Source organism: Eimeria necatrix, genomic scaffold (genome assembly GCF_000499385.1).
Source record: "Eimeria necatrix Houghton genomic scaffold, Enh_scaff99, whole genome shotgun sequence".
NCBI classification, from domain to species: domain Eukaryota; phylum Apicomplexa; class Conoidasida; order Eucoccidiorida; family Eimeriidae; genus Eimeria; species Eimeria necatrix.
In genome coordinates this window covers 35,860-55,898 of record NW_013651809.1, presented here as the reverse complement: position 1 = coordinate 55,898, position 20,039 = coordinate 35,860, and the positions used below count along the sequence as shown (strand labels likewise).

Here is a 20,039-nt window from a genome sequence, read left to right as displayed (position 1 = left end):
GTGCCATAATGCGCTGGCTTGCATGCTGCTGAGAACGCCGCCTGTAACAAAAGGCGGATCAGCAGCAAGAACGAGCCGGCTGCTAATGCATGCTTCAAGTTCGAGCTCTGTTAATGCTGTGCATTAACCATCGGGAAGCACAGCAGCAAAGCTTCCAGCCGTCCCAGACAGCCTCTCATTTCTTTCTAGCATGATGCCTTTCGTGCATCCTAAGTAGTTCCAAATCTCTCCCACGACCCTCATTTGTCCTTCGAGAAAGCGGCTCTGGTTGGCTTCTCATCACGGACGGACCCAGGAACACTACGAAGCACTATGAAATCTACGATTGGGCCAGCAAGGAAATGACAGCAAACTCTGGTACTTCGCTATCTGGAAAGGTCAATTCAAGAACAGTTTGACAGGGGAAACAGCGCGTCAATTCATTGGCTGTGCAACGTTCTTGTGCGCTTCAGAGTGGCAGCTACGCCGGTTGCTGCGTTTGCCACCACTTCCCTGGCATCGTTCGCTGATACCAACCCGTGAACCGTCTCTAACTTTCTCTGGAATCATACAGCAAATTGCGGATATCTCAGTTGCCAAGCAGCACTAAAATGTTCTCGTTGTAGGAAGACGCTGTAGTCGTAGGGAGGATACGGCAGTAGTCCAGTAGCATTCCGTCAGGAAACTCGGTTCGGTGATCGAGGAACACGCTGAGGACCTCTGTAGATGCATTTTGCACCACTAATGTCTGAAACGACCCACCAAACATAATATACATAAGAACAGCGTAAGGGCACGGCGATTGTGAAACTACTATGGACGGCGTTAAGCACGGCTTTTCTAGCTCTTTGATCAGCCCATCCATCTACGATGGCCTTCGCATGCCATGTGTATCGATCCAGGGATGGAGATGTTGTTACGGCGCTTGCGCCGTTATCCGGCACACCTGTCGAGACTAAATGCTGTGTGGCGGCTCTGCAGAACTGCCGTTTTTAGCCACTTCTGTATGTCTCTTTATCCTGTTTTCCTAGTGCGCTTCGCGGTTTGATTTCACTGTTTGCTCTTCACGTAGATTCTCAGCATATTAGAACCATGCGGATGCCTGTGGTGACTTTGCAGCGTTAAAGGGCTTCTTGATGTTGGTGCTACTTCTACCTTTGTAGAAGGCACTAAGAGTGCGGTTTGCACCAAAACTTCTCAGCACATGCACAAAAAAAGTGGCAGCTTGCATCGCGATTCTGCAACGGACTGCCATACTGCCAGAAGGCCTGCTATCAGCTGCGGGTCTACTAGACGCCATAACAAAGACATATCAATTCTGAAGCGATTTGCCGCTGTAAATCAAGCTGTGGGTTGCCTTTCTGGGTGAAGGGCTTTAATGTTTGCTTCCTCGCAGCCGGTGGAGTTCTTTGTGCTGTAAAGCTGTATCCGTGAGAAGTTCGACGGCGCCTTCCAACCGCATATTTGGCTGCAAAAAAGAATCCACGCAAAGGACCCATAAGAGCCTTCAGGATATCTGTGGCATGAAGCGTTGTGATGCTACATGGGTAGAGCTGCAGTAAACAGCTCAACAAAAAATGTAAGCCTCTCTGGAATACTCACCAAAACCATTTGTGAGAGATCAGAAAAGTCACCCGCGAGGGACTCCATCTCATCTCGTAGGCGGCAATGTCTAAGCCTGATCGCCCACTCAGCTGATTATGTGCCGGGACTAGAACTAAAATTTCTCGCCCAAGCAAGACAGCTTTGGGTCTGTACCGGCCCAGCTTGGTGCACAAAAATTCATCTTTTCAAAAAAACTCGGGAAAGTGGCTTACCATGAAGCTAGATAATCGGCTGGAGGAAGTACGGAGCGCTGGAGTCTCAAAAATTGCTCACTCCACTCAATCATGTCCATTTGTCTTTGCAACTCGAACTGCTGGCACAAAACTATGCCCATTTTGTCTTCCGTGCATGACTGAGGAAATAATCAACCCACACCACCAGCTCAGGACACCGCTGAGGAAGCAAGCGTGCTCCCCGGACACTTAAGAGAACGTCGCTGCTTGCAAGCACCTGTGCAATGTAGGCGTTGTATCCCAAGCCTCGACGTTGAGTGCCAGTCTCTCATGCCGCACTGCTAACATTCATGCAGCCCTGAAGCCTTGGCCGCTCACCCTCAGCTGATTCATAGTTTCCTCCAAAATGCAGTAGCACCTCTGCTCGACCGAGCGGCAGTTGCACCGAGCGCCACTGCAGTCAAAAACGCACGAATTGAAACAGCGTCATAGGCGACAAGAAGAGAAACAGAAGCAATTGCCGAGGGCGTGTTCACGGTGCCATACTCGATGAGGCTTTGAAGAGCTTCGAGTCTTCCCCGAAGCTCTTTTCTGCGTTTCTCCAAGATGAGGTGAGGCTGGCGGCCTCTCTCCAATATGCCGGAGTACGCAACTGACAGCGGAATTAATGTGCAAGCTCCTGACAGCAACGCAGACAAGACAAATATATCAAAAGCCTGCACAGGAGACGCCAGATGGATGCCCTCAGGGTTAAACATGGTCTAACAGGGAGTCTCCATAAGCAAACCAGCGCGACGTTGAACTCAGTCTACCTTCAGGATCTCTGGCCGCCAATCCGCCGGTTACATCCGCATGAATGTGGTTGGGTCGGCACAGCCGGCAAACAGGAGCATGGCACATTGTGCAGAAGGCTTCGTAGGTTTCTCCTGCGTGCTGCTTACAGCGTCCGCTCGGCTTGGGCATCTGAGCAGACAGGGACATGAAGTACTAGTAGACGTCTTGCGGCTCATTTTGGACACCACCCCATAGTTCTCATACAATGAATGGAGTACGTGGGTATTTCCTCACCTCATTCAATGGGACTCTAATGTGCCTTGAAACGAGTTTGTTGTGGGAATGCAGGCGCTCATCGCATGCATCGCAGAGCCTGATGGTTCCATTGCAGCTCACAAAAGAAACCTTAAATTCGCAAGTTACTACATTACACAAGTCGATACAATGCAGGTCTCGGAAAAATTATACATACTTGGCCATGTCAGCAGGGCACCAAACTGATGCGGGAAACTCCTGACAAGTGTCGCAGAGCGGTACCGCGAATAGCTCAGGCTCCATAGGATTCACTTCAAAGAGCACCAAATAGTTCGGCACTACCTATGAAATCGCACAGTCCAGCGCGCAAGACGCATTTCGAGGTACTAAAGCAGCCGGCGTCTCATTCACCTTCAGCAAGCAGATGCAAAACAGACATATCCATCCGATAGCAAATCCAGACTAAATCAGTACAAATGGTATCTTAAAAGCCTCACCTGTGATGCATCGTAAACGACGTATTCCTGGCGAAAAGTGTGTCGGGGCAGTACTCCCGCTGTAGCCTTGGTGATTGGTTTGTTCAACTGCCGAGTTGCTTCAGTCTTCCTATTACGGGACGACCCTCTGGTCAAATTCTGGTCAACATCGTCAAAGAAGACCGTAAGTGTTTCTGTAGGAGCTGCATCTCCATTTTGAAGATAGGCGCTATCGTATTCTGGAGGGAGCGTGGTGCGTTCTCCTGACGCTTCCTTTTCGTCGGACATGACTACTGAGTGACCCACTCCTGCGAAACAAGACACCACATGTTGCAGTGCTCTACAGCTCGCATACAGCGCATCAAAGTACACTTTGCATTCCGATGCAACGGAACCTGTCTCCAAGAAAAAAACGCTTGTCCAGGCTGTCAAGGCAGCTCAGAAGTGAACTGCATCCATCGTAATCACTGCGGCACAGGCACTTGTAGACTGTGCTGTCTCAATATTCGCGAGTGCAACATCTCACCAACTTTACAGAGAAAAAATTCAAAGACTCGCCGTTCTCCACTGAGGAGCTGGGACTTCGCGGCCTCCATAAAGTCTGACCGGTCATGTCTCTGTCGTTCTTCCACACTGCCTTTTAGCTCGGCTGAACAATAAAATAAGCAAGACATGAAAGCGCCTACTTGCACCCGACTGATTTACCACTATTAACTAGGCAAAAGCAATTGAAGCTGGCGCAAGGGGCCTTTCACTGAGGCCCATGGTGCAGAAGGGGCAGTAGCAATGCAATAATGGCTCCGATATATTTCCACACAGCTGGCTCACGAGATGTAAGTGTGAAGGGGTCCGTGGCCTTAGCGGATTCCCCGCGAAGAAGAGGGATTCCCTGCAGACTTTGTGAGCATGCGCAAATGCACACTGGCGCCCACCGTTTTACCCACAACACTATAGCACACTTGTTTCAACTGGCAACGGCGTTGTGTTTTACTGCAAAATAGGTCCATTAGCACAGACCTGAAGTTTCCTAGAATGAATTTCATCCCCCGAGGGCCTATCTTAAAACCCCGCCTCGCGACGTCTTGAATGGTGTTTTCCTCATCAAGCAGTGAGGCATCGACAAATGAATACACCACCAGCCGCTTCTGAATAAGAAGCAGCGCAAATGGTGTCGCCGTGTCGGCTACACGTGAAAAGGCGCCTTGCGTGACAAACAACAGTTAGGGTGACCAGTGCAAAGGTTCCTCAGAAGCTAACCATGCACGATGAGGGCAGCAAGATCTAAAAAATTAATCTGTATATCATCCTGTGCAAGCGAAACCAAATGCAGCTTGAATCCTCCATGGAGGAAGGAGGATACAAACAGAGCCACTTACCGCTGTCCGTCTCTCAAACAGATTCATGACGTGCGGGGATGCAACGTGCCAGACCTGCAGAAGCTTTACACGTGATGTGCGAGTGGTAAGTTGAAGCATGTACTCAATGTATGACCATTCGTCGGAGTCCTTGATCACTGTTCCCATGTGTTCCTCCGACATGCGACCAATTCCAGTGTCTGGCACCACCATTTTAGATGTGTCGCCTCGCGACTCGTACTCTTCCTTTCGCAAGTGGAATTTATTTTGTGAGAGTAAATTTGCAGCAACAAGCGACACAACGACCCTCTTCAGCAGTCGAACTGTTGGACAACGTCATGAGCACTCCCGACACATGAAGGGAGAACGCTATGAAAAACTTGAAAGGCTGGCCTGCCCTTGCCTTTATTTCATTTATCCTCCTCAAAATGTGAAATTCATAAAAAGACTGCGATGAATTATAACAGAAAGACATTTCCTTGAAGGCTGTAAATGCCCTCAAAGAAGGGCTCGATGGTGGACAAGCCGCGGATTTTGCAATGCTGGCATTATGGTCAGCATAGGACGTGCACGGGCGGCCTGATGTCCCCATTAAATATGTGCAGACCTAACTGCAAATTTTGCAAAAGTATTAAGTCATTTAATTTCAAATTTAACAAGAATGTGGCATTTTGAGGCATAAAACTGGCCGATTCGCCTGTGACAGTCTGGGGCTTGTTAGTGAGTGGCTCGCGTGGCTGATCGCTCATACAGTTCATTACAATATGCACCGATTCTTTCGATCAGATCCCACTCTAATATGTTCAGCTAACAAAAACGCATGAAATAACAGAAGATATTAGGTCCCAAACGCAGAAATACACTGCAGCACACTTATTCACATATCACGTGCTTGTTCTGGTGTTTAACCACAATCAACCCTCTTTTACACTGCACGTCGAAATGCTATAGCTTTCCGGGCATGAAATGGGACTACGGGAAAATGTCTGCATGAAGTGTTGCAGTTGCGAATACTGCCTAGGAGAGCCTTCACACATACGCAGCCAGTGCAGGAAGCCGCTGGAGCGCTGCAGACCTAGCCCTATTGCCGCCAATTCTTCACGCGTATGTTGATACGAATCGTTTAACGGCAAGTGGAGAGACAATAAATCGGGCAAAGTGAGCAGAGGTGACTTGCAGTCTTTGGGAGCAATTTGCTGATTCATGGCAGCATGAGAGTTGAATTGGGTTGATAATACTACAGTAAAGCATGCTTCATTTAGGGAAGTATTGCCTTCATAGGTAGAATAAAATGTAGCTGGGGCCAGCCTATTCAAGATGCAGTCGACCTTTTACTAATCAGCGCGCTTACCATTCATGTCAGGCACGGGAAACCATCGCAGCGGCTCCTTCGATGACCAAGCAAGGGTCGCTTGTGCGGTGGGTCACAAACTGGTTGGAATAGACAGCATAGGAGGATTACGTATGCGGAAATCCCAAGCAATCTGCCGCCGCACCAATGTGCTTGATTATGGTGAAAGGCCCGCAAGGGCAAGAGCCTAATATAGAGCATGCTTGGAGCACAAGTGTGACTGCTGCTGAGCAAGTCATTGTCGCCCATAGCGTATTCAAATACACTGCTTTTGGAGCTTGCTGGTGCCATTTGTTGCCACTTAACGCCTAGGAGCTGGTGCGCTTACGGAGCTTCCGAAAAAGTATAGTCACTGGAGGGTGAGAGTTGGTCCCAGAAAGCCGACAGCGTCGAGGCTGGAGGCGTGAGTGGGTTCCAGCCGATCATAGCCCCAAACGAAAACAGGTAGGTGAAAGAGTAACCTTTTCATGACGTTTCCTACTGTAGGCCACTTCGACGGGCCAAAGAAACCGCTGGCAGCCCCTCTCATTGGACTGACTATACTCCGGAAGCAGGTGTTTCAACCTACGATCAGCACGTTCTGTTTGCACGTCCGTCTGATGCTGGTAATCAGAAAACACGATGAGCTCTATGTAGAAACAGATTGACAAGTGACGCCCTAGGTCTAACTGGGATCGAGCCTATCGATTAGAAACAAAAGGCTTAAGGAAAACCGTGAATAGTAAAAGGGAACGGTCTGCTGGCAGCTCGATGACGTCTGCTGCCGCTGACATTTCTATCTTTCAAAAACTTGGCGCTCAAAAAAAAATGTGCCCAGAATCAGTAGGAGGCAACTCCATAATGAACTGCACGCCCATGTACCTCCAGCCGTGGAAAGGATTGAGGAACGTTTGGAGGACTCTAACCCACTTGTGTGTGAGGAATTTGGAAAAACAGCAATGAACACAAGGTTCCACTTACGCTAGGATATAGGTAAGCACGCCTTGCCAGTAATAGTAGTTAGTATGGCGAAATAAAAGACTTTTCCCGGCCGCGTTATCCCGCTGGAGATTCTGAAGCACATGAGTGAGGGATTGAGGGATCTGCGGCTAGCAATACCGGGACATACAGTAAATGCAAGTTGAGAAGATATGGCACATCGAGAAAAAACATGAGCCGGCGTCCGCAGCAGTCGTGCCGATTGCCTTTTTTTGTTTGTCACGCTGCTGCGAGGTATGGCTCGCGGCAGACTGTGCTCTTTGTGTAAGCGAAAGTCCAAGCATGGGGGAGTAGGGGGATTTGGTTCTTGATCGTGAGTGTTACTTTGGGGTTGTAGACGATTGCGGCACCTGTGACGAGTGGGCAGTGTCTCAAGAGTGCGCCCGTTGAGCACATCTGCGTGGAGCATCGTGGCCTTGATAAATCGAATGTGTTAGAGCGGTGGGCGGTGAAAGAGTGGCAATAAGTGGACTGTAAACTCTCTTGCAACTGCCCGTAACCGCTCAGTAGTCTGAAAAGCGTCTCCTGGTCTCGTAGGGCGTTTGGCATTGCTCAGGCATGACTGCCAACGTGGCGAGCACACCCTTAGAAGTGAGAGAAACCATAGGAGGCTTACTAGGTGCGCGCACAGTAGTATGCTGAAGGTGTAGCGAAGATGAATCCGCCACTTGATTGCTTGTGTCTTGCAAGTAAGTAATGGCGTTGCGTTGAAACCAGGCAAAGAAGTCAAGCCAACGAGCAGCGTGACCACAAAGGGGCTTCGACGTGCTGAGCTGCTGTGAATGAATAATGCAGCCTCATGGCCGGTGCTTGCTGTGGTCTTTGCATTGCCTAGTCAATGGGAGCACTTGTCAACCGCTGTAACGACGGCGAGGAATTCTTAGACGTATATCGGGCATCTCTGCTGAATATTGTTCGTGAAGTGAATAAGGAAACTGGTCGGTTGGTGTTCTTACTCGACACCCATGCATATAGCGTACCCTGACGCCTCGGTGTATAGCTCGAAACGCTTCGCGGTTTTGGAAATTTGCAGAGTGGTGTAGTCAGTCGACCGCTGGTTTAAGGCGATAAATGGCTTACGTGTGAAGTTTCGTTTACTGGCAAGGAGCTCCATTTAGAATGAGATAAACAAAAAATCGTATGACGCCGACTTAGTCAGGGCGCATCAATATACATCAATTACTTACGTGCCAGGTATTGGGGTACGTCTGTCCCGTTACTCAACAACGCAGCCATGCATGAAAAACATCAATCTTTTTCGCTGCAGGCTTCACATCCTGAGCTTCGATGGACCGTGATGGGGAAGCTCTTCACTGCTATCTTGGCTCAAATATACCGCAGCAAAGGGTACTTCTCAAGAGGCAGGCACAACAACCCGCACAGCAGATGGCCTAGGCCAAGGATTGTTGGAGCAGGAGGTGGCGCAAGGACGGGAACGTGCGGTGCCAACAAATTTGAAGAGAAGATCACTCGCGGTAGCGCAGCCAACTGGTTGTCAAGACGGAGACAACATGCGGGTGCTTTTAAGCATAGTAGTTATAATCTTACTATAGACAAGATATACGTATACAAAGCTAGGCTTGGACCAACGTTATTGAGAAGTTTAGTTAAAGGAATTATTATAAGGCGGCGATTCGATGCATCATCCCTATCTCACTGAAGCCAAAGCGAACCGAATATATCGGCCGTGGCTCAAACTTGACATTCTTCAGTTCTTTTGCATCTCAAAGCGATGGGTACATATCCGGGAAGTCGAGGCTAATCAGTGGTGAGGGGACTAGCAGGTGTGCTCGGCCAATTTCAAAAAGATAGTAGCTCAAGGGGTGGACTTGCTCACAGTAGAGCTAGGTGACTACTGACTTCTTCTTGGCCAACCTGTCACTCTAGCTGGGCAGTGTCGTAGCTAGATGCTAAAGTTGACTTGAAGAACTGAAGGAAAGTGGCAGCTGAACTAGGAGCCGTGGCAGGCCCGTTAATGGATAAATCAGAGGTGTCAGAGAGGCAGCTAAATGAGTTGGCACCCACCCTAGATGGAAGCGTTTTTAGTGGATAACGACCTTCTATAGCAACTGCCGACAAAGAATGATAGCCCTTTGAGCGCCGTCTTTGTGTTTCGACTGCAGTGCGATAAGGCATATATATAGGGATTTTCCGTCATATAGTGAACGCGCCCGCTGTTGTGGTGTGATCTGTAAGCGGTAGGGGATCAGTAGCCATTACAAAGTCAATACAGTGCAACAACGGATCGGGTAGTGTATTCGGAACCTTCGAAAGGACATGGCAGCACGAGTGTTTAAATGGGAGAGCCAAGCCTAGAAGCTGTGGTAGACGAGAAACGTGGGCAAAAGGTGCGTGAAGAGAGATAAGCATGCAGCGCAACCTAAATATATACAGGTGGTGACGAAACAGATATTCACGACAGCCCGATCATCTTTTCAAAGTTCTCCCCAAAAGAATTAGAAAAACCCAAAATGCGTTTTTAAATGATTAAATAATCCAAAGGGTTAGATCCGGAATATATCTGAGCCGATTCGGAATACGTCTGAACCGCTAACCCCCTTTCCAGGTGGGTCGGCGCGCAGGCGACACCGTAGTTGTCCCTGCCAGAGCTGGACCTAGGACCCGTCTTAAGCTTATCTCCTCTCCAAATCCTTTATCTCCTTGTAAACTAGGTAACTTCAACAAGCCTCTCATTCTGTCCTATCACTGACCGCTGGAGGCCACGGGGAGCGCACGATAACGCCTCTGCAGGGGGGGGCAAAACTGCGTTTAGGTCACTTCCCAGACAGTTAGCCGTGGCACAGCTACAGAGCAATCCAGGACTCGTATATTGGAAGAACTGCGTTCTTTCGGCTTAAAAGATTCTAATTGTGACTCACCCATATAAGACAAAGTATTAAAACCTCTGCATGTTACTGCTGGGCAGCACTGCAGAACTGCGCACTAAACCGTCTGCTTGCAGTTGCCAAGTCAACACTTATGCGTCACCTCCGGGTGGACTGAGCAACATAAGTATATTTTAATCACAGATCTTGCCTACACATCGATCTTTTCATTTCACATGCTTTGCAACTGTACTTTTCAGCTCAAATCATGAAGCGGTGACGACCCCCAGTTTCACAGATAAACAATTAAATTTCTGCAGACGAACTCTACAGTGACACATCAGGCATTGCAAATATTGCCGAGGTGGACACTTCTAGGAATATATCGAATCCGAAGCTAATTGGCAACCCCAGCAGTGAGTAAGTGAGCATAGCTTCAAGCTTGTCACTACTGGGTAACCAGTAAGGAAGAACGGTGATCAGTAGTTTGATGTGCCGCGAGCATGAACTGTACAAACAAAGCGTGCCGCTCTACTAGCACTGTGCATTGGGGAGTAAAAGCATACCTGAGCCAGTGATGTAAGGCTCTCCAGTAAGTCGGCTGCATAGCTCCAGACGAACCAGCATGGACCCGTGTATTTGCCTCCAACAAGTGCACGGCTTGCATTACAAACATTTAATGTGACAACACAAATGTTTCATGCGACCTTCGGTCTGCACCCTCTACTTTTTCCTTTGCTGAACAAAATTGCTACTCCCCGAAGCTGTTAACCACATACAATTGTATGCTTTGCGTAGACCTTCACAGGACATGTGGATCAGCATGAAACTGCGAAGCTAAAAGCGGCCTCTGTTGATGCCTGCACAAGTCCAGGCTGCATCAATTCAGGATTAAAGAGCAGTTAAGCATACATTTATCTGGCTAAGAGGCAAATTAAGCATACTTTTCTCAGGAAACAAGTAACGACAAATACAAATAAAATCCGGTGCATTGGCCCGTTAAAGAATGCGGCCAGAAGTAAATTTACTGCCAAGCGCCTCAGATGACGCGGCTGTGACATGTTATGTCCTTTGGAAACATGCATCTCCTAAATTCGCCAAAGGCGATTAGCACGTTTTCTCTCTTTACCCATTCAGCGGGCGTTTCGCCTAAAAATCCGCAGCCGAAATATTCAAATTCAAACATTGGTTGCTATTCCATGTTCAAAGTCAAAAAAAAGGCAAAGCGATCGTTTTTGTCGTGCAAGGAGAGGCTGTTGCACATCCTGCCGCAAAGTTTCGCCGCAGGCAAAGATGAAGACACCGCCGTCAGGCCGGAGATAACGCCGCTGTTCCGTCAATAAAATCCGATGTTTCTGCCTTTGTGGGAAAGCTGCGTAATGCCTGCACAGCCTGCATGGCTGCTTCACAGCTCCATGTATGCACTAGTATAAATACATATGATTGGTCATAGTCGTGCACAAAGCCAGCCGAAATTCTATTAGGCTCACTATGATCTTTGCAGCCGCTCAAATGCGCCTGGATAATATCCATTCTTTTCAATCTCCCGTACGATTGCAAGCAATGCACCTTCGTCGCTATTAACTGTGATGTAATCGGCCGCTTGCACGGCTTCAACCTCGCCGTCTCCTACGCATACGGAAGTGGCCGCGACTTCAAAAAGGGGCAAATCGTTAACTCCATTGCCCAAGGCCAAGACTTCCTCTGATGGAATATGCATCTGCTGAAGAAGTGCAATGAGCCCGCTGCCCTTGCTGAACTCCATCCGGTGCACACTTACTGCATGAGGCGCCCACCTTGTGAACTCAACCTCTTCTCTGAATTCCCCCACCAAATGTGGAAGAACATCGTCAATCTTACTCGGTTCTTCAAAAACTGCCAGCGTATACTGGTCGCTGTCAGAATCGCTTTTCTCCCTTAAGTGCCCCTTGCCTCCTTTTGGTGTCTCTCCGAACACAACGTTATTTAAGCCATGACGGCCGAAACTCTGAAGAAGTCGCTCCTGTAGATCTTTGCTCAGTGGACCATCCACGAGCACCAGTCCATCCCGGTCAACTACGTAAGCTCCGTTGACGTACACTCCAGGATAACCGGGGTAGTCGACCTCCTCCATGACGCTCCGTCCCACAACAGCTTTAGCTGATTCCGGGTCCCGCCCAGTAACAAAGACGACTTCGATGCCTAGCTTCTTCGCAAGTTTAAAACCTTCTATGTTCTTTTCCACGAATTTCTCGTTTTTGGTTAATGTTCCATCGATGTCTACAGCTATGAGCCGAATTGGGCGCGAAGGCTGTGGTAGGTGTGCCCTCTCTACTTCATAGGCAAGTGCCAGTGCAAATATTGTAAAAAGAGCAACAACTGAAAAGTATACCCGGGAAAGCAGCATTGTTTCAGCCAGGAGAGACACTATGATCCGACTGCACCTAAAGAACTACAACAGAGGCAGGTGGTGCTATGCTTCTCGTACAACGCGCAGCTTCACTATAAGCACCAATACATGCACTTAATTTGCGGAACAATACAAGGCTCATCAAATTACCAAGCAAAGAGAGCACGGCATACATAGCCCATTTGGTTGAAGAGACTGCCCAAATGTTCAGGCAGATGCGATCCCTGGACGCTCTCAGCAGCATAGTTCCTGGAGCTCGCCGTCTCCAAAAGCTATACTTAGATAGAGCAGCACTTCTTGCTGGACTAGCGTTTTCACTTTATCGAATTAATTGCTATAAACAGAAAGAACTCAATGAACGACGCAACCTGCAGTATTGATCAGGTAGAACACATACATTGCATGCATGTTGCAGTTCCTCCTCGTAAAGCGCCGTTTACTGTGCGAGAATAGCTAGAACCTTGGTCTGGCGTGTTTTTTTAATTAAGTTGTGTACGTTATAAAGTTAAAAGCAGATCAGTGTGTTGCCTTGGACAACCAAGCTGCATCATGCAAGCCAAATATCGTTGGGAGTGCTACACTTCAAAAAGGACTGTTAGATACGACAGCATGGCGGCTGATGTTATTGAATCTCTGCTGGTTTTATTAACTCAGAGAGGCTGATGAATTACAAAGCTCTCGGTATCTATGATGTGGGGCACAGCGCTTGCGTGCTGTAGGAAACGACAGCGTCAGGTTGTGGGATTGGGGTACTTCGTGCATCTTTTTTGCTGCCTTAGGCGCTGGTATGTTAGATCAAGGAACATGCCGTTTACGCTGTTGGACGCTTTGGGGCCCCTGATGGTGAGTTGGCTTCAGGGGTGGCGTTTCCGTACAGTGTTTAAGATATTTGTTTGGGTACCCTTGTGCGGTTCCCAGTGGGCTGGCGTAGAACAAATTGCTTGGTCTTTTGGTAAGACCACACTGAGAGGCCCATCGGGGCTGCAGATTTGCCAGTGTGTGACAGAAGCAGCGCACCACGGAGGGCACAAAGAGTTTGTTCAGCGCTGCGGGTAATTTCTGCATAAATTTTGAACAAACCAGCGGCTAGTGCATGAATTAGAAACATCCTTAAAGGGATACTGCATTTGAATGGATCACAGACTAGGCGAGGCAGTGCTTTGCAGCCATCAGACCAAGTGGCGTGGGAAAGGAACATATTCAACTATGAGCTTAGAAAGCCAAGCCCAGCCCATTTCAGCGTAAGGTGTACTCTGCGTATACTTTTTTCCAGATGAAAGGTATCTATTAAGTTCCCGACACCATGATTTCCTCCGCTTACAACAACCGAGGGTTTAACAGACAAACTTTCCAAGGCAGTGAAAGAATGCTGTGTTAAGCAAAATACACGAAGCTCTTTGCCCCCTAGCCATCACAAATTTACAGTGCTATGGCGGGCTATTTCCATTGCCCCGGGCCATAATGCAAATCTTTACTCTGGTGGGTCACGCAGTAACAGACAGGACAAAGTCTGCTGCAGGCGTGCAGGCGCTGTCACAGTGTGGAACATTGGTTTTGCTACAAATTGTAATTAACTTCACAACAATTACGGATTATGATGCAGTACAGTAGCCTTGCTCATTGCTACATATGTAAGATTCCATAGATGACGCGTTTGGAGCAATAGGGGCATATTTTCATTCAGACGTATATCACAAATGTTCTGTGCAGCAACAAGTTTCTATACTTGGTAAGCATTGTATTACTGTAAGTGGCTATACTGGATGTAACTGTGCAGTTTGAGACGTGTGTGATATCTCCTCAGCTGAAGGTATTATGCTGTGTGTTTGGGCACATGCTGTACTGCGGCATTCACGATTTCGTATGCGAATTCAGAGAGCTTTTGCGGGCACTGTGCGTGCTTGTTAAGATCCAGTAAATTGCCTAGTGAGCAGTGAGAGCAGAGGTCGCAACAACTGCAAGCTTCTGCCCCGCGCATATGCTGCGAAGCTGCCTCAAGACTTATTAGAAAACAATCACTTTTCATTGCTCTACTGCCGACAGAACTGATAGCGCTCCATGTTTCCAGATTCTTCAATTATTGCATTAAGTGCAAAAGGCGAATCCGCCAGAGCGATTGAGACTCCAAAATAGCTTCAACTGAGAAAGTCACGATTCCCGCAATCCGTAGCAGTGAAAGCTTTTCAGATCTAAGGATACTGGCCTTGCCTCTGATGCTAACGCCAATTACATATCGTTTTACTGAAATGAAACTTGAGCCATGGCTTGCTTGTTTCTACGCGCATCTTTCATATTGACACCGAGTTAACTACAAGTACGAAGGAAGACGAGCCTATCTTTGCCTCTGGGTCGTGAAGCTGGTAGGTATTATCTGAGGCACTTTCATCAAATACGAGACGTTTCGCATATTTTCACAAACCGTTGGGATACAGGGGCTTGCAAAACCCCGCAGCCGATAAAATGAAGGTCAGAAATTATTGAGTCACGAACTGCAGTAGCCGACTTCCGCATTAAAAGATCGTGAACGAAAATATCGAACACGCAACGGCAATACTGCGTCAACGTGGAAAGGGTCGAAGAATAAGATGCATTTTTTTTGAAAGTTGTCAGTGGCTGTATAATGCTCTAGAAACTTTCAATCACGGAGCGCTCGGTCTGGTCTGGCTTGAGTCAAATAACACTTTTGAGAAAGTTTTTATATGCAAGGAGCACCAGTAGCTATAGCGAAACAAAGGTGAAAAGGCAAAATTGGCTTAAGGGTGGAATCTACAAAAGATAGCAGAGCTTTTGCGGAAGATGAGACAGTGGGTCGCAGCTTGCGAAGCCCCGCAGTACGCATCTTCGATGGAATGCAGAGCTCGGTTTGCTCATTGATACTGAAGAGACATTCCCTAGGTCTTACTGGAGGATGGCGCAAATCTATGTGAACCAGGCACTGTGAGTGCTATGTCTGAGGTCGCCAATTATCAAAATGTTAGTTAGGTGATAACAGCTTACTAATAGCATCAGCTTCTAGCATAGTAGGCATAGGATTCGTTTCCCCTTTGGACCCGATTGTGAGGAACCCTTCGTTCCACGGAAACTCCTGAATGATCTTCAAGTAAAGACACGAAATGGAGTTGCAAAAGTGGCATTGGTTAGACCTGAGAAAAATAAGTTGAAGTTTGCAAAACTTAGAATGCAAGTTTGGCTTAGGTTGGCCCATCTTTGGCACAATAGATCTTTCAATATTTCATGCGCGCGCCATGCTCAGTTATCTGAACCCTAACAAGGCTCTAATTTTAGAATAGGATGCTTGAGCACTTGCTATTAAAGCGAGGTTGGGCTAAGGCGCAGCGATGCCATATTTCAAATGGGAGATTGAGGGAAGCCAGGCAGTCAACATTTCTTCGGGAAATATCAAGAGGAATGAAAGCCTTAGCAAAAGTAAAAGCGCCTCGCAGGTTTTTCATGTTCCACCGCCGACAGAAAGGTTCGGCCGGCACATTTTTTCAGTGGTCTGGCCAACGGCGCTAATACACGAAAATCTAGAATGCTATTTCATTGGAAACTTCTTGTATAAAATACACTGCCTAGAAGCCAGCAGCTGCATATGTGATAATGAATGCATTCCTCCTTACACAATCTGTGAACTTACCTGATAAAAGAAAGCCCAGAAAGTAAACGAAACCAGCAATTACGCGGCAGCTAAAGTCAGAATTTGTAAAAGAAACAGTAGCAGAAATCTAAGCGCACATGCTACTTGCTGTGACATGCTTTCGAGCATGTAGGTGCTTCGGCTATTCACAAGAAGTTCGTAAAATGATTCTGTAAATTATTTTTCAATGTGCTTTCGCAAACTAGTGAATTAAGCTGTAATTTTCGAAGAAGGAGAAGCAGGGACAGGTAACCAACATGGCTTGCGATTTCATGCTCGACGAAGCTTGCGGAGGTTCAGCATCTAGATCCCGTGGAAAGTTCAACACTAACGACTATTCCATCTACCAAAAAGACTTCTACAATTCCAGTGAGCAGAAAGGCAGTGCATTTGAAACAAAAAGGAAGTAAAGTAAATTTGCCAATAACACTAAAAGGCCCGAAGAAACTGCGGTTAAATCAGTTCATGCAAGGAGCGCTCCTACAAGGCAGCCTGACTTTCCATGAAAAAAAGTTGAACCAGTTTCTAAAAACATGGAATGAACCAAATTTGCATACTTAAGGTGGCAATATATTTAGTTTTCCCTGTGTAATCATTAGAAGCTTTCAAACCAAGGCAACTCGAGATATCAATTTCAGCAATAGTAATGGGGGGCCATCACCAAAAGACGGAGACGGATTTCCCATCTGCGGAGTCAACCTAAGGAGTGAAGGGCCAAATAGTACATACAGGAAAATTTTGAGAAATAGCAGCAGATATCCGATATACGCAAGAATCCAGCTTTATTCCGAGCACTTCGATTTATCAGCCACAAGTGAGTCTGACATGCCTCCTGCAATTGTCACCATCCGACGCTCCCCAATATTTGGATTCGTGTGTAACCTACGATTTTTGGGAACAGAGGAAGACAAATGGACAAAAGCCTGTGCGTTGTCGAAGGCGAGCCACCCGCAGCGACGAGCAGCACAAAAACTGCGTTAGGATAACCTAGACAGAGGCATCCATGAAACTACTAAACCTCCAATTTTTCGAAAATGGGGACATTTTGGTTCGGTTTAGGTACAGGTTTTATTTAGCCCGCTCAAAACCGGCAAAGTTCTACTTTGTGAAATAATTGCGCCTTTCACCATTGATGAATCATGCTCTACAGAATTCGTGTTCAAAGAACATCAGTGTCATATCCAATGTGCACTACTCCAAAATTCACAAATCACCCACTTGGGCCTGGGACACATGTATTGTTTGGCCATGATGTTGGATACAAGTATACAACTCTGGTTGGTCTTCAGAAATAGGAAACGTGGGTCACCAGTGCTTTGAATAGCCACCCAACCATGAATTTACCCACTGCAAAACATATGTCATCCTTGCGTCTTCTCCTAAATGAGCAGAACGGCCAGCTGGGAGCCAGCGCATCCATTTCGAGATCTAAGGATACTCAGAGCGAAGTTGCATGTTTAAAATGGTTCGTTGCATCACTTTCTCTGCACCAGATGCCAGTTTGTGTGCGTTCAACGCATGAAACCGATCTTGCATCCAGTGCGGAACGCCAAAGGGGATCCGTGTAAGCAGGAGCCGCGACCGCAGCCTGTACCATTCTTGTCTGTTAGCCTGGATTTAACCTCAGTATCTGCAGGGAAAGTCCCTCCAGTGTCCTAGAGGGTTCAACGTGCCTGATGGAGCTGCGTCCGGGCACGTCGCAGACTGCCACTTCCGTTGTAGCCCTGCCGTTTTTAGTTGTAACCCCTCAATCCTCTGCCCAATGGCAGAAAAGCTCCTTGATAAACAAAAACTATCGTGGCTTCTGCAGAGTCACGGTAGTGCTTAGTGGTGGTGACCATCCTGCGGATGTTGACTGGAACCGAACACCCCACTATGTAGCTTGATTTGAGAACGGCGTAAAAATTTTAACCTAGGCATCACATGAAACGTTTAGCCTAAAGGCTTTGCTTGTTTCGCAATGGAGCAGCGTGCAATTCCTTAAATGCTGCTACTGATGAGTGGACCCTGTTGCAGAGCAGCAATGGAGAGCATCAAGGTGGGCTGTTACGGGCTAAATTGGCTGGCCAACTGCTTAATCACAAAGATTGCATCCTCAAAGGGTATGCCGCATATAAATCAAGGAGTTGGAACTCCACGAAAAGATGTGTGACGCTATGGCACGCACGATGAGGAGACAACGATCCAGGGTCCCCTGACTAACACCGCGTAGCCCGATGCATCCGTGTATCGGACTAAAATCAGTTGTGCTTTTCTTCAGAAGGCAATTTTACAGCATGCTGAGAATAAGGTGTCTTTTTTGATCAATGCCATCGTGCAGGGCATAGCGGCGAGTGCCGCGCCGGAGCATAGGCGTCGATCCATTAAATGGACTCTGTCGTTCGTTGGAAGGCGCCCGTGTCCTGTGTTAAAATGCAAGTTTATAAACGGGCTCGTTGCGAAGCGTATTAATCAATACTGTCACCTGTGAGATGAAAACCACACTATTCTGCCGAGAATATCAGTTGCATAGGGAAAGGGGAGATTATGTTGCTTCCACGTGTGATCCGCCACTCGGGCAGGGCGGTGACATTGCCCCTGTCACTTCACCTCAAGTTGTCCTCAGCAAGCCGAAATTGAAGCTGATCGTGATAGCTTCTATTGCATCACTTCTCTCTGGCTTGCTATTCGTCTACTCTTGTCTTTTTCCAAGGGGCAAAGGGAAGCCATTGGGGCAAGTCCGGCGTCGCTTATCTAGCAGCGGCGCTGACAGAGTGAATTGGTACTCCTCCAGCACGTCTACGGCAGAATGCGGGGAGATTCTAGCCGCAGCCAAATCAATTCAAGGCAAGGAAGATTTCGGCCTTCCTTCTCTCGATGACTTCATGGGAGGCATAGTCGGTGCGAAAAGACAGAATCAAGACAAGGCAAAGCCCTACACGAGCACCGCAGTTAAAGTGCAAACAGAGCAAGCGGAGCAGTTCCAATTGGATGAGCTCTTAGTAGATGGCTCACGATGGCTAGCGGACCAGCGTCAGCTTCCCTCACATCATCTGTTGGAACCATTGACTCCTCAGCAACTCGACCCTGCCATACATGATTACTTGAAAGGCTCGCATGCCGGTTTGCACCTACCAGCAGACTATGCAGCACCAGAAATAGGGGGAAAATCCGATTCTCCATTTAAAGACGGTGACTTGTTTGAAGCTGGTCCCTGGCTAGATTCATTTCTGAATGCAGATCAACTGCAGGTCGAAGACTGGTTTCTCGGTCTTGTGCTTGAACAGCCGACGCCATTTTTGTCTAGCGAAGCTGTGGAACAACAGGGTGATGCAGTGCCGTCTGTACTAGGATTGCGTGAAGCTCCAAAGGAGCAGCCGACTGCAGGCAACACAGATGATTTGGATTCAAACGAATCCGTTGGTGAAGGCACTACTGGACTCACCCAGCAACTTAAAAAAGTTACACAAAATAATGGCTGGTCTGAAGGAGCGTGTGCAAGAAAAAATGGCGCCCCAGAAGTACTGGAGGAGTATGAACATCCTCCGTTACCCGCGAACATCAAAAGCCCAAAGACCCACATCATGGCTTCGAATGGCTCACTTCGTACTTCGGAAGCATGTTCAAGCTATGCGGGGCTCAAAATTGATGCGGAAAATGGAGCATCACTGAATGAGCCCGAGCTAGGCAAAGCTGCTTGGTGGAAAGAAGTGCGAAAAGGAAGCGAAGCAGAAATGGCAAATTTGTTCGTTGATTTCGCTCCAGCCTGGTCACCGGCGGCTTTGCCAGCGGGTAACCTGGAACAAGAAAATGGCGTCGCAGAACGTGTCGACAGGACAACTCAAGCCAAGCAGTGGAACGTGACTCGTATAGGCATAGAAGGGAATTTGGCAACGAACGTGAGTGTGATCGAAGCTGTTAAGACAGAGTTTGTGCCGCAGTCCAGTGAAGCTGCTGGGGAACATAATCGGCTTTCTGCTGAAAAGCATGGAACTGAAGAGTCTTCGCAAGGTGTTTTGCTGGCTCCGCTTCCACAGCACAACCCAGACTCCGAAATGCACGCGGTGGGGCACCCCTTTCAGGAAAGTGTCTGCTTCTCACTATGTCGTGACCCCTAGTCGAGAGCCTCAAACATTTTAATCCTTTGGAGAAGCCACTGCGCCAATCGATGCAATTCTGTGAGGCATGAAGTGTCTTTGCGTAGGTTTGGGGTGTTACACTCCCCGAATTTGCCATTAAGCATTCTGTTTGCTTTTTTTTTCT

The 20,039-nt window shown here is 47.8% G+C and overlaps 3 protein-coding genes across 3 annotated transcripts; 1 reads left to right on the top strand and 2 right to left on the bottom strand.

The window, feature by feature from the left end:
• Nucleotides 1-1,320: 1,320 nt before the first annotated feature.
• Nucleotides 1,321-4,830, bottom strand: ENH_00085800 (B-box zinc finger family protein, related; the record flags this gene model as incomplete). Its single annotated transcript, XM_013577968.1, has 13 exons — nucleotides 1,321-1,447; nucleotides 1,582-1,657; nucleotides 1,858-1,936; nucleotides 2,136-2,211; nucleotides 2,304-2,436; nucleotides 2,570-2,720; nucleotides 2,826-2,904; nucleotides 3,004-3,128; nucleotides 3,284-3,570; nucleotides 3,789-3,911; nucleotides 4,091-4,158; nucleotides 4,280-4,407; nucleotides 4,639-4,830. 13 exons carry the CDS (start codon nucleotides 4,828-4,830, stop codon nucleotides 1,321-1,323), a joined length of 1,644 nt encoding a protein of 547 aa, XP_013433422.1.
• A 6,430-nt stretch (nucleotides 4,831-11,260) lies between these two features.
• ENH_00085790 (hypothetical protein, conserved) lies at nucleotides 11,261-12,157 on the bottom strand (the record flags this gene model as incomplete). The annotated part of the gene is made up of 1 exon (XM_013577967.1): nucleotides 11,261-12,157. The coding sequence occupies one exon, from the start codon at nucleotides 12,155-12,157 to the stop codon at nucleotides 11,261-11,263; it is 897 nt and encodes a 298-aa protein (XP_013433421.1).
• A 6,111-nt stretch (nucleotides 12,158-18,268) lies between these two features.
• On the top strand, nucleotides 18,269-19,894 carry ENH_00085780 (hypothetical protein, conserved; the record flags this gene model as incomplete). The annotated part of the gene is made up of 1 exon (XM_013577966.1): nucleotides 18,269-19,894. One exon carries the CDS (start codon nucleotides 18,269-18,271, stop codon nucleotides 19,892-19,894), a length of 1,626 nt encoding a protein of 541 aa, XP_013433420.1.
• Between the last annotated feature and the right edge of the window lie 145 nt (nucleotides 19,895-20,039).